At 41.1% G+C, this 14911-nt stretch overlaps 1 protein-coding gene across 5 annotated transcripts in view; it reads right to left on the bottom strand.

Moving 5' to 3' along the window:
* Positions 1–5198: 5198 nt before the first annotated feature.
* Positions 5199–14911, bottom strand: part of LOC106611554 (follistatin-related protein 5) — a 161281-nt gene continuing 151568 nt past the window's right edge. For all 5 annotated transcript variants that reach the window (XM_014211881.2, XM_014211882.2, XM_045723863.1 and 2 more), the window contains one exon: positions 5199–7718. In XM_014211881.2, coding sequence (XP_014067356.2) covers positions 7016–7718 — 703 coding nt within the window. In that variant the 3' untranslated portion in view covers positions 5199–7015. The remainder of the gene's footprint in view (positions 7719–14911) is intronic.

Genomic DNA, 14911 nt, shown 5'->3' with positions numbered 1-14911 from the left:
AATAACCCTTTCCCAAGGGAGACCTAGTGCCTGTTAATGCCAGTATTGAATTTGTCTGCAATCTAAAACAATGCTTGTTGATATAAAAAGTATAATAGATGCAATAATCGGACCCTTGAGGAGAATCCATTCGCCACCATCTTAAAAAACATGTAGTGTAAACAAAGAGCAGATGGGTGGAATGTGCTTGGCTTCTTTATCTCTTGCAGCATCACTCCAGTGCATCTCAGAGGCGAAAAGGTGGCTGTGTGTGCATCCCCCTGTCATTGATGTGTGTTAACTCACCTAGCGCAGCCCTGGTGTCATGCCCGACTGATAACAGCAGGCTCAGCATGACAATGGGGGCCGAAGGAGACAAGGTGTGACGCCGCCACCATCGTATCACGTACACAGGGCTCTGGCTGATACGTGTCATATCCTTCCAACATCCCAGTGAGTCTGCTATGAGTTTGACACAGGGCAAGCGAAGGGGAGTGTTCACACAGCCAGTTAAGATGCCAATGGGTGCACCCTGTTGACTATCGATCTATGTAGTAGGTTAGACACTACACACACACACACGCACGCACGCACACACACACACACACACGCGCGCGCACGCACACACTGACTACCAATTTTGCACACAACTGAGGATGTTATACTGCAGAAATTGATCAATCAATATGCACATTGATTAGTTGGTTTTCAATTAAGTAGGAACCAATTCATTTATTTGTTGATGTCAACCTACTCCAATCAACCCTTACACCCAATCAATGCAGAAAAGATCCACTGAATGCTGTTGATTCCATTCAGACATTCAGAGAGATAGAAAACCAGTGAGTGTTAAAGCGTGGGAATTGAAGGCAGATAGGGGACCGTTGGAGACTGGGTGAAATGTATGATGAGAATTCAGGTCTGGCACAAAGCACAGCACACATGGTGGCCTCGATCAGTCATCAGCCCTGACACGGGATGGACAGAGAAGTGAGGCATTACTAGTGCCCAGGCCTGGAACATGATTAAAATACTACATTTGACTCCGGGAAGGGAGGGGAGAGTTCCACCCATGTGGCAATGTACTGGAAGATGAAGGGCTTGACAATAGATAATTTAAGGCACTTCCAGCCACCTCGTTTCGCCCACCGAGTTATGTATTCTCCTGGCATTTTTATTATAGGGATCGAGTAAAGGAGACTATTAATGTAATGTATCAGTCTCACCGAGTTAGAGAAGAATGCAAATTTGGTCTGTCAGGAAAAACTAGCTGGGGCTTATCAGCTGGGTGAAGGGAAGTGTGGCAGCGGGAATGGGCGATCTGTGATGAGGCACGAGCTTGCCTAATCACCACGGATCAATACAGAAAACCTAAATGGACGGTGTGCAAACTGTAGCTAGGCTACGAAACTCCTTGGAATGGCTTTGAACATCATAGTGTGACCTATATGACATACAGCAATGTGAGAAACGTGGATGGGTTAGCTAGCTGGGGACTGGCACTATCAGGTAGAGCGAGCCGGTAAAGTGCCTTCAGAAAGTATTCACACCCCTTGACTTTTTCCACATTTTGTTGTGTTAAAGACTGAAAATAAAATGTATTAAATTGAGATTTTGTGTCACTGATCTGGCACTATCAGGTAGGGCAAGACGGTAAGGTGCCTTCAGAAAGTATTCACACCCCTTGACTTTTTCCACATTTTGTTGTGTTAAAGACTGAAAATAAAATGTATTAAATTGAACACAAAGCGTTATGTTGAGGGAAAATCCAACACAATATATCACTGAGTAACGCTCTTCATATTTTCAAGCATGGTGGTGGCTGCATCATGTTATGGGTATGCTTGTCATCGGCAAGGAGTTTTTTAGAATATAAATCAATGGAATAAAGCTAAGAACAGGGAAAATCCTAGAGGAAAACTTGGTTCAGCCTGCTTTCCAACAAACACTGGGAGATTAATTCACCATTCAGCAGGACAATAATCTAAAACACAAGGCCAAATATACAATGGAGTTGCTAACCAAGATTACATTAAATGTTCCTGAGTTACCTAGTTACAGTTTTGACTTAAATCGGCTTGAAAATCGGCTTGAAAATCTACGGTAAGACTTGAAAATGCCAGTCAGCAATAATCAACAACTAACTTGACAGAGCGTGAATCATTTTTAAAAGAATAATGGGTAAATATTGTACAATCCAAGTTTGCAAAGCTCTTAGAGACCTATCCAGAAAGACTCAGAGCTGTAATCGCTGCCAAGGTGATTCTAACATGCATTGACATTAGAGTATTTTTTGTAGATCGTTGACAAAAAAATGAAAATGAAATACATTTTAATCCCACTTTGTAACACAGCAAAATGTGGAAAAAATCAGGGGGTGTAAATTCTTTCTGAAGGCACTGTATTCCTTCAACGTAATATCTAATGTAAACGCAAGAAAAACATTTTTTTATTTGCGTCAGTCGTCATCTCTCACTCAAATATCACTCGACATTACAATACTGGTATTCTGTTTCTAATACATTTCCTTCATTTAACTACAATTAACTTTAGTATTTATACTCTGATTGTTACTCGCTTTATATGCAAATGACTTGAGCACTATTACCAGTGTTGGGGAGAGCTATTCTGAAAATATAGTTTACCAAGCTACCAATTACTTCACACTACAAGAAGTTAAGCTACACTAAAGCTACCCTTAAGAAACATATAAACGTAACATAACACACCTATAAATGTAACATGAAACAATTTCAAAGATTTTACTGACTTACAGTTCATATATGGAAATCAGTCAATTGAAATAAATTCATTAGGTCCTAATCTATGGATTTCATATGGCTGGGAATACAGATATGCGTCTGTTGGTCACAGACACCTAAAGGTAGGGGCGTGGACCAGAAACCTGAAATTGTTGCATGTAGCCCTTTCCTCACTGACCATGAAAACCTTTAAACATAATGTTCAGGGTGAGATTATGGCCAAGTTTCAGGACCCTTTTGACCCATTGCAGTGTGCTTAGACCCATTGCAGTCAGGACAGGGGTGAAAGATGCAACTGTCACTCTTCTTAATTATGTCCTTAAACATCTTGAGGGAAGTAAGACCCATAGCTGATCTCAGACAATCCTGCAAGTAAAGGAGCTGGGAACTGGATGTGGAGGTCCTGGGCTGGCGTGGTTACACATGGTCTGCGGTTGTGAGGCCGGTTGGAAGTACTGCCAAATTCTCAAAAATGACGTTGGAGGCGGCTCATGGTAGAGGAATGAACATTCAATTCTCTGGCAACAGCTCTGGTAGACATTCCTGCAGTTAGCATGCCAATTGCACGCTCCCTTAAAGCTTGAGACATCTGTGGCAAAAATTCTGTGACAAAACTGCACATTTTAGAGTGGCCTTTTATTACCCCCAGCACAACAATAAGCTTTTTGTGTGTTTGGAAAATATCTGGGATCTTTTATTTCAGCTCAAGATGTCACGAATCCCTTCGGAACTGTCATAACGCACACCTGGTCCCCATTCCCATTGATTAGTAATTGTATAAGTATGCCCTTTGTTCACCATTGTCCTGTTGATTATTGTTACAATATCCGTTGGTGCATGTGAGTACCTGTGCTGTGTGTTTTGGCTTTCGTGCCATTGATGATTACGGGTCTCGTCCCGTGTGTTAAATATTGTGCGCGTGTGTTATTTATTCAAGGTACTCCTCGCTCTTTTGTTTTGGGTTTCTACCCTGTGTTTTGTATAGTGTTTGTTTGGTCTTCGTCCCCGTGCCGTGTCACGCAGTAATTTGGGTACAATAAAAAAAATATTACGCATTCCTGCGTCTGTATCCCGAATCATTCATACCAACGTGACACATGAAAACATTGGACCAACACTACATGTTGCTGCATTTATATTTTTGTTCTGTGTAGTTTACTTAACTATTGTTACTTTGAAAAAGTAGTTCACTACATCCAAACTACTTTGAGAAAAATTATCATATCTAAATCTGAAATGCAAGAAAGATCATCCTGGAGTCAGATGTTAACATCATGTGTAATTTTGTCTATTAAACATAAAAACTATGTTTCAAGTGAAAATTAGGCTGATCTTCCTGAAAAAGAAAGGAAATCTTGCTTGCTTTACTCATATTTTCTGTTATTTTTGCAAAAAAAGTAATTGTAGTTCCAGAAGTTAGCTACACCACTACATAGCAAAAAAGTTATTAAATACTGAAAACACAACCAACATTTGAATTTAGTAAAACTACCACCAAGCAACAGCAAAATGTAATTCAATTGCTAGTTGAATTACATGTAGTTCACTACTCCCCAACACTGACTACTACACATAATTTTGTAATAGCGATTGCAATTTCTAATGATGATCACATTTTTTTAAATAAAATCATGGATTTGTGAAGTGCCCATCAATAAGTTATGTATCAGCACACCCAACATTGTGTGGGTCTCCTTTAATCTCAAGCAGACACGATTGGGTGTGGAATTAGTTTTGTAAGAGTGACAAAAACTGCTGAATCAATATAGGGGTCATTCAAATGAAATTTCCAAAGCTCTTTCAAAATGATATTCAAGAAAATTCATAGATATGTTCATATTCTCAGAATGTCATGAGCCTCATTTATACCTGGTGCTAACATGCATTCTTTGTCCTGATCTCATCCACATTCTGATTGTGCACACATTGTAGGCTGTTATAGCTACACATGGTAGTAAATTGTGTCTCTTATCCATGCACTGTGTCCGCATTGTGACCAGATTTCCCGTTACCTCCCTGTATGCAGATTATTTGACAGATATTCTTTGAAAATAATATGAATGTATTTATTTTAAAACAATTATTGATGCCATATGTCAATGGTGCTACCTGGCAATGATTTTAGAGATCGGTATAATTATGATTTAAATGGTTTGACCATCCAGATCTGTTTTCACTTTATTGATATCCAGGTACAATGGGTCGCTGACTACCTCTGGAGGTGGTCAGGAATATCTGATCACAATCAGGTCACAATGCATCTTTTAATTGTCTACACCTGTCTGAAAATGTGAGAATGTGGACAATATCAAGAGAGAGGACAAATGTTAGAACCAGGTATAAACGGGGCTATTGTGAGCAACAGAAGCATTACCGAAGAAGCTTCTCTAAACTGTGTTGAACCTGGTTTTTCAACGGCATTAGTAGAGTGTGGGCTGAAACCATGTTTGAAACACATTTTCCACAGAAAGGAGGTATAGACTTTATTGTCAGGTAAAATGTCAAGTGTGTATTCTCTACATAAATAATAACCACATGAATCAACAAACAGTACATGGCTATAATGAAAACTACAATGTCTCAGTAGGTGAAATCACTATGTACTTGGTCAAGGATAGCGAGATGACAATGGTGCTCTTTTCGTTTCTTAAAAAGGTGGGTGCATCTTCACTCAAAATAATGAACAGAGCCCTCAAAAATGTTCTGAAAACTACTATGTTAAGGAACTCAGTCAACTTTGCTGCTATATACAGAAAACAAGAAGAAAAGTCACAGGTAATCAGTACAGTCCTATTGGTATCAAGGGGCAACACCAAACAAAATGTGATATAATTTTTTGATGAATTGAAATTGAATTGACCAAATAAAACAAAACATCAAATTATATAAAAATGTATTATCTTAATTGGGAACATAAAATGGACCCGTCCATAACCAACCAGAGGTCCAACATTAGATTTGAAAAATAATACATTAACATATTCCTCATTGTGTTTGTGTTAGAGTGCTATGGTGAAAATGCATAGAATGTGTCCTTCGAGGAAAGAATTTGTGTCCTAAGCACAATGGGCCACATACTTGCCAGGTTTCATAGATACAACTGATTCATCCAACTACGCTCTGCCTCGTAGCATTTGAAAAGAAATGTGACTCACATTTGAAGCTTATAGACCAAGGTCTCTCTCTATATTCTCTCTCTATATTAGACCCACACAGCTAAAAGTGCCTCTATTCTCTACAACTGCACAAATCCACTTCCAACTAAACAAATCCCTCTTTCTTTCACTGTAATGATACATATCCATTTGCTAAACATTGCCAAAATTGACTGACAATATGTAAGTACATTCTATTATATAGTATGACTCCTTTTGGGCCAGGGATATTCTTCAAATTTGAATATTTTTCTACACACACACACACACACACACACACACACACACACACATTGACTTTGTGAATCAAAGTGTGAAACTTTAATTAATTTATCCCACAAATATTAAGATGGATCAATCTATTAACATTGTCATTGAGACTTGGATTGTTGGACGAAATCACATTCAAATCACCAGCTCTGTTGAAGACTCTCAGAGATCAAAGGTGACCAAGCAGCACTACATCATAACGGACAACTCAATCTCTCCATCTCCACTTCAAACGAGACGGGGTCTCAGCAAGAGCTCATTTTAATTAGCCCAGAATGGGCTCCACATCGGTCCGAGATGAAAATAAGACGAGAAACATGGATTTTTGGAGAATCTCTCACCATGAATGAGGTCAAAGAGAAGAAGGTGTAATCTGCAGCCGCAATGGGAATAATTATGTTAATTCCTCTTTTGGAGTTTGTTTTCCTTCAAGGCACAGGAAAAAAATGGAACGGGAGTAGACGAAACAGAGGAGGATAGTCTAGACATATTTTCTCCCTCTTTTTAGCGAAACGCCAGTTGACGTGATTATCAAAAAACGTCCATCCAATTGAATTAGCAAGACTTGCAATCAAAAAATGCTAATAATTTGTCTAATTTTAACAGATATCCCCTAGAAGATATTGTGGAACCACCAAGATTTCAACTCGGCTAGTAAACAACGCCAACAAATCACTCCCTATTTTTTTTAATGAAGGTCCCAACATCCAATACGATTTTGATCTGTGAATTTTGGTTTTGAGAATTTCTTACGTTTTTCTTCACACCCAATAAATTATGTATCTGCAACCAAATTCAGTGCAACTGTACCTTAATAATAACACAGGACGAGTCTAAACACAGACCGGCCTACGACTCGCCAACCCACGTCACTACGTTGCCTTTGACAACATCGGTGATCTCGCAGTTGAGCTTGTTGAGACGACCGTCCAGGATGAAAATAGACTCCCTGGACGGGGTCATGAGGTACTGTCCGAAAAGTCCACTGCCGGTCATCACGCGGTTCCTACTGCTCCACGGCCAATCGGATGTCTTGGTTGCCTCCTTCAGACTCTTGATCATCTTCACATTGCCTGTGCTCAGCTCGACATATAGAGAGTCCGTTTGGCTTCCCGAACTTCCGAAGACGTTGTACTGGTGGACCTCGGTGAACGACGGCTGGAAGGCCACATCAGACAGGTGAAGGTTGGTGTGGATGTCGAAGGGCTCGCCAATCTCCCCGCGCACCGTGATCTGCTGGATTCTCATCAAGCCGTTGCGGTCGTCCACCGTGACCAGGTAGTGACCGTCCGGAGACACGTACGGGGTGCCGGTGACGTCCCCGTTGTGTCCATTCACGGAGTCTGTCACACTGTCTACGATGAGCTGGGGCTGGGTGGCGCCCGTGGAATCAGGCCTGCAGTTGATGAAGTAGTAGCCTCCCAGGTGGGTGTAAGCCAGGGACTTGGGAATGCAGTTGTACTTGAGCAGGCTGATGTTCTTCCCTGACGACGTGGTCTCCAGGTCGATCTTGTGGAGCGCCGGTTCATTTCTGTGGAGGACGATTCCAAATCTAGACAGAGAGAAAATACATTTTGAATGTTAGTATACTTGTTCACATTTTTATGACACATATAAAACCATTAAAAGTACTGTTGAGGATCGACACAAAAAAAATATACTTTAAAATGTATTTTATGCTTATTTATTAATTCATTCATCCATTCATTCATGTTGCACATTACACCTACAGACTGGAATCAATTTTATTTTGTTTCTGGACTTCACAATTCATAGTGGTGCTGCATTAGAATTAAAGCCAACCTTCACCAAGACTACAGTTACATTTACAATTGTGGAGAGTAGAAGTAAATGTATGATTTTCGAGAGAAGTCTGTTATCCTCACGACTATGGAATAGTTGCACATTTTCCCCGCTAACGCTGTGATTAAAATCTTAACAGTGACAGGGACTTCCATTTGCATCACCTCTCCTATTATTATACTCTGAATTGACTGGGGTGTGTGACTCTCTTAGCTGCAATATTTCAGTTCCTCAAAGAAAAGGCCTTAGGATTGGTTTGAGAAGAAGAGAGGGGTGGATACGGTCTACATTTTCACATTTCAGTGGCCATTTTCTTATCGCCTCAGATGAGCAATCTCAGCAAGCTGAGTTAAAAATCGTCTGCCCTATGCTTCACAGTAATAGATTTCCATGGGCATATTAATCATTGAAAATACTATATTATACATAGAAAATCTAAAGAGGAGTGATAATGACACATTCGAATTCTGATATGCAAGACTGGAGGGCGAATGTGAGGGGCCGACATGGCAAAATTAAATCTGAATGCAGTCTGATCAATCCTGACATGCACTTCAATCTCGGTATCATCCGTCTTCTTTTATGTGATTTTAAACACCCCCACTGTCTGTTCAATGTGGACAGAAAATTACTGTTAGAAAGTGATGGAGCACATTATCAGCACTGTGAAGTAAAGCATTGATCCAGAGATTGTATCGTCCATTTGAGGCGTTAGGGCTGGGGACTTGGACATCAATGGGACTGATAGTGGACGTGAACTAGGTGCTGCATTGGGTCATGAAATCGGAGGGCCTGCATGGTCCATTACCATGGCCTTTATCTTTTGATATATAAATACCCTTGGATTTTGTGTAATTGTGAGTTTCTAGAATGTTCGAACTTCCAACACAAAATCCACAGGATTTCTTCCCAGGGAGCTTTTGATCCCAACACAAGCACCTTCAAGTAATAAATAGCACACCCACAGGGAGCGAAATTAATTCAAAGCTAACACAGTTAGAGAAAATAACTATCATTTGATCTATGGGAGAATGAGAAAAAAGGAAAGTAAAATGATGTTGTGGGTGGAGTAAAAGGAGAAAGGAGTACTATGTTACTGCAAGCAACTGTAAATACCATCAAGTGCTATGTGAATGTATCATCTGTATGGTATACATTTTAGGACATCCCTACTCCCCATGATAAATGTCCCTACTCTCTACAAATGTGTACATTAAGACAGATCAGTGAATGGAGCACATCTACAGTGATACAAAGCAGAGTATTTGATATATGAAGGTCAATATGACAATTTTGCCTTCAGCCTTATTTCTGCTAAAAATGAGTAGTGCTGAAGTTTGTTAGAAAAAGTTTGAGAAATATGGTCTTGTTTGCGTTCTCTATGAACAGTAAAAGTATAATCTGGGCTGACTTTGCTTGTAAACACATTGAGCAAAATATAAATTGTGAGTTGCCTTTTGTTGTTTTGTTTTCAGCATGCCTCCCATAATGGGTACACTATACAGATTTTTACAAATACTGTGGAATTATGTGAAAAGTAACACTTGTGTGTTGAGTTATGAGCTGTATACTTTGTTGTAGTTTTTCTTGCATACTTTATAATAAGGCAGGAGTTAGCTTTTTGGTCCACCTGAACTCAATTTATAAACAGAGGAAAATAAGGATGTTTTCTCTGTAATAGGCGAAACGACTTATTAATCAATTCATTGGTTTAATATTTATTTGTTAAATTCAGTGGTGACCCATCATTCAGGGCAGGTGGGACCAGTTTTGAGCCCCACATTTTTGGGCTTGCCTGTTTTGCTTGTTATTTTGGCATTAATACATTCTCTATGAACAGTAAAAGTATAATCTGGGCTGGCTTTGCTTTTAAAGTTTGAAAACAATGTAAAAAATATATATATCATTGAGTTAATAAAGCCGCATACAAACATGGTCTCTGTTTTGTTTTCTTGAGGTTGGCAGCTCCAAAATGAAGGTGTTCAGCCTAGCTCAGTGCTTTCTGTGGTGGTGGGGCAAGCCAGCAAAAAATATGGAGCATTGCACCGTGATTGGCTCAGTGTTCTGTCACTCATGGGGACACTATGTCACCGCCAAGTCTAACAGTAGACTTTGAAAATTCTAGCCCCTTTGGTGCTGCCATAGAGTTACATTAGAAGAGCCCATCCAAGAAGGCTTAAGGTCATTGGCCATAGATAAAATGACGTCAAATCACGATATATCTACAGTAGCTGGCAAATCCTTGTCATATGAAGAGAAATAATGAAGATAAATTATAGATAAAACGTATCGGTGCTCATCGGCCATTGGACATAAACATTACACAACAAGTTGGAAATCGCAAATTCAACAATGAGTGGTTTGGAAGGAATCAGTGACCGTGGCTGTGTGGTCCCAAATCTGCGATTAAGGTGCTCTTTTCCAAGTTTAAAATTATAAACATTCAACATTGGCCAATGAAGTATGATTTGTGCCGCGCTCAAAACAACTGTTAACTCGGAACTGTGAAAACTTGACTTCAGTGAGTTCAAGACAACTGGGAAGGAGGGAATAAATGAGCTCCGACTGGGAAAATACGAAAATACATCCAACTCGGAATTGTAAATCCGGCCTTTTTCTAGAGCTACGATCTGAAGATCAATGACGTCATCATGATTAGACCTTGTTTTTTTCAGAGTTCTCAGTTGTTTTAAATGCAGCATAAATCCAGAAAATGTCAGACTTTGATGACAAAATTTGCCCACGAAGGACCGCCGCGTCACCTTCCTGTTCAAGTGAGCACAGTCCAAATATGTACTGTATGCTGCTGCATAAATGATGTAAAGATGGCGCCGGAGAGGATGGCTGCTGTTTTATTGGTTCTTAACCAACAGTGCTATTTTGTTAGTTTTTTCACATTTGTAACTTATTTTGTACATAATGTTGCTGCTACCACCTCTTACAACGGAAAAGAGTTTCTGGACTTCAGAACAGTGATTACTCACCACGAATTGGACTAATAATTTTTCTTTAATGAGTCGGACGGGAAGGATATACTGCAAACCCCTGAACAGGCCCTCATCCCCGTCAAACAAATTTTGCGGAAAGAGATCGCGGTGCCTTGTGAGGATCAGGCGATGAGTGGCTAATCTGCCTTTGCCATCCGTACTGTTAGCCAACGTTCAATCGCTGGAAAATAAATGGGACGAACTGAAAGCACGTATATCCTTCCAACGGGACATTAAAAACTGTAATATGTTATGTTTCACTGAGTTGTGGCTGAACGAAGACATTAATAACATACACCTGGGGGGTTATACACTCTATAGGCAGGATAGAACAGCAGCCTCTGGTAAGACACGGGGTGGCGGTCTATGTATATTTGTAAACAACAGCTGATACATGACATCTAAGGAAGTCTCTAGGTTTTGCTCGCCTGAGTATCTCACGATAAGCTGTGGACCACAATATCTACCTAGAGAGTTTTCATCTGTATTTTTCGTAGCTGTCTACATATTACCACAGACCAATGCTGGCACTAAAACTGCACTCAATGAGCTGTATACCATCATAAGCAAACAGGAAAACGCTCATCCAGAGATGGCGCCCCTAGTGGCCGGGGACTTTAATGCAAGGAAACTTAAATCAGTTTTACATAATTTCTATCAGCATGTTAAATGTGCAACCAGAGAGAAAAAAACTCTAGACCACCTTTACTACACACACAGAGACGCGTACAAAGCTCTCCCTCGCCCTCCATTTGGCAAATCTGACCATAATTCTATCTTCCTGATTCCTGCTTACAAGCAAAAATTTAAGCAGGAAGCACCAGTGACTCGGTCTATAAAAAAGTGGTCAGATGAAGCAGATGCTTAACTACAGGACTGTTTTACTAGCACAGACTGGAATATGTTCCAGGATTCTTCTGATGGCATTGAGGAGTACACCACATCAGTCACTGGCTTCTTCAATAAGTGCATCGATATACCCCAACCAGAAGTCATGGATTAACAGGCAACATTCTCACTGAGCTAAAGGGTAGAGCTGCCGCTTTCAAGGAGCAGGACTCTAACCCGGAAGCTTATAAGAAAACCCACTATGCCCTTCGACGAACCATCAAACAGGCAAAGCGTCAATACAGGGCTAAGATCGAATCATACTACACCGGCTCCGACGCTCCTCTTATATGGCAGGGCTTGCAAACTATTACAGACTACAAAGGAAAGCACAGCAGAGAGCTGCACAGTGACACGAGCGTACCAGATGAGCTAAATAACTTCTATGCTAGCTTCGATGCAAGTAACACTGAAACATGCATGAGAGCATCAGCAGTTCTGGAAGACAGTTCTGTGTTCTGTGTGATCACGCTCTCCGCAGCCGATGTGAGTAAGACCTTTTAACAGGTCAACATTTACAAGGCCGCAGGGCCAGACGGATTACCAGGACGTGTACTCTGGACATGTGCTGACCAACTGGCAGGTGTCTTCACTGACATTTTCAAAATGTCCCTGTGAGTCCAGCACATAGTCCCTGTCACAACAAATCCTAGCACTTCCGAGCAGCGACTGGGCTCTCTAGACCCACAAACAGCCACAGATGATGCAATCTCTATTGCACTCCACACTGCCCTTTCCCACCTGGACAAAAGGAACACCTATGTGAGAATGCTATTCATTGACTACAGCTCAGCGTTCAACACCATATTGCCCTCAAAGCTCATCAATAAGCTAGGGACCCTGGGATAAAACACCTCCCTCTGCACCTGGATCCTGGACTTCCTGACGGGCCGCCCGCAGGTGGTAAGGGTAGGTAACAACACATCTGCCACGCTGATCCCCAGCACAGGGGCCCCTCAGGGTGCATGCTCAGTCCCCTCCTGTACTCCCTGTTCATTCATGACTGCACGGCCAGGCACGACTCCAACACCATCATTAAGTTTGCCGATGACACAACAGTGATCACCGACAATGAGACAGCCTATAGGGAGGAGGTCAGAGACCTGGCCATGTGGTGCCAGGACAACAACCTCTCCCTCAACGTGATTAAAACAAAGGAGATGATTGTGGACTACAGGAAAAGGAGGACCGAGCACACCCCCATTCTCATCGACGGGGCTGTAGTGGAGCAGGTTGAGAGCTTCAAGTTCCTTGATGTCCACATCACCAACAAACTAACATGCTCCAAGCACACCGAGGCAGTCATGAAGAGGGCACGACAAAACCTATTTCCCCTCAGGAGACTGAAAAGATTTGGCATGGGTCCTCAGATCCTCAAAAGTTTCTACAGCTGCACCATTGAGAGCATCCTGACTGGTTGCATCACTGCCTGGTATGGCAACTGCTCCTCCTCCGACCGCAAGGCACTACGGAAAGTAGTGCGTACGGCACAGTACATCACTGGGACCAAGCTTCCTGCCATCCAGGACCTCTATACCAGGTGGTGTCAGAGGAAGGCCCTAAAAATTGTCAAAGACTCCAGCCACCCTAGTCATAGACTGTTCTCTCTGCTACTGCATAGCAAGTGGTACCGGAGCACCAGAGTGTGACTAGGGGGGTGTTCTAGTCCTTCTATTTCTATGTTGGTGAGTTGTATGGTTCCCAATTAGAGGCAGCTGGTAATCGTTGCCTCTAATTGGGGATCATATTTAGGAAGCCCTTTCTCCCACCTGCTTTGTGGGATATTGTTTCAGTTAGTGCCTATGTGCGCGCTGTACTTCACGTTCGTTGGATGTTTTGTTGTTTTTTGTTGTTTCACTGTGAATTAAAATTATGTGGAACTCAACTCACGCTGCGCCTTGGTCCGTCTTTCATAACAACCGTGACAGGCCACCCAGACTATTTGCATTGCCCCCACCCCCCTTTTACACCGCTGCTACTCTCTGTTGCTATCATCTATGCATAGTCACTTTAATAACTCTACCTACATGAACATATTACCTCAACTAACCGGTGCCCCCACAGATGTACCGGTACCCCCCTGTATATAGTCTCGCTGTTGTTATTTTACTACTACTCTTCAATTATTTGTTACTTTTATTTTCTTATTCTTATTTTTTTTTATCAACTGCATTGTTGGTTAGGGGCTCATAAATAAGCATTTCACTGTAAAGGTCTACGCCTGTTGTATTCGGAGCATGTGACTAATACAATTTTATTTCATTTTATATAAACATAGATGAAATGCTTCTGTCTACCACCACAAATGTATCATTTCAGTACTGTAACATATTGAAAACATCAACTTTCAGTGCTTGACATAAGCATGTAAGAAATGATTGCGCACACTACTTATGAATGTGTTATGTATGGGTTATGAATGTATCATGAAGTCCTTATGTCATTATGTTTAACCGTCCTCCAATATGAAAATAAAAATCACATTTTAAATAATGTTCTCACACTTCATGCATTTTATTGACTTGCTGATGTATTATTACCTAACATAGCTATGACATAAGCCAGCTTTCAGAAACAGTGCATACTGCAATAACCCTACTGCTAAAACTACAAAGGCCTGTTGAAGCTATCAGAGTGGGGCTGGTTTACATCCTAGATATCACTGGTCTAAACCTTACTAGTGTACTGCTCGGATGATCTCCCAAATGCATTATGCTGCTTTGAAATATTGTAAGATATAGATGAGATATAGACAAAAGTCTATGTTTATGTAAGAATGGCAGCACTTACTTACTGTAGAATGAAGAAAGGCTAAGAAATGTATACTTCCATGTTCAAATCCATATGAACACTGTAAGGTCTACTATTTCTTCCATTGTCCAGTCACTGACAGAAATGTAAAAACATGACATACAACACAGCCAGCAAAACTTTCACCACTGTCGACTCCCCACCAAGCGAGGTAGAAACAACAGTACAAAAGATTGGACCGGTATTTAAGTCCAATACCTCTATAATAGAGTCAGCAAAAACATTCAATAGATGTTTGCGCCCTAAGAGCACAATC

Source organism: Salmo salar, chromosome ssa09, assembly GCF_905237065.1.
Source record: "Salmo salar chromosome ssa09, Ssal_v3.1, whole genome shotgun sequence".
NCBI lineage: Eukaryota > Metazoa > Chordata > Actinopteri > Salmoniformes > Salmonidae > Salmo > Salmo salar.
The sequence above is the reverse complement of the archived record's forward strand: the minus strand, read 5'-3'. Positions and strand labels throughout refer to the sequence as shown.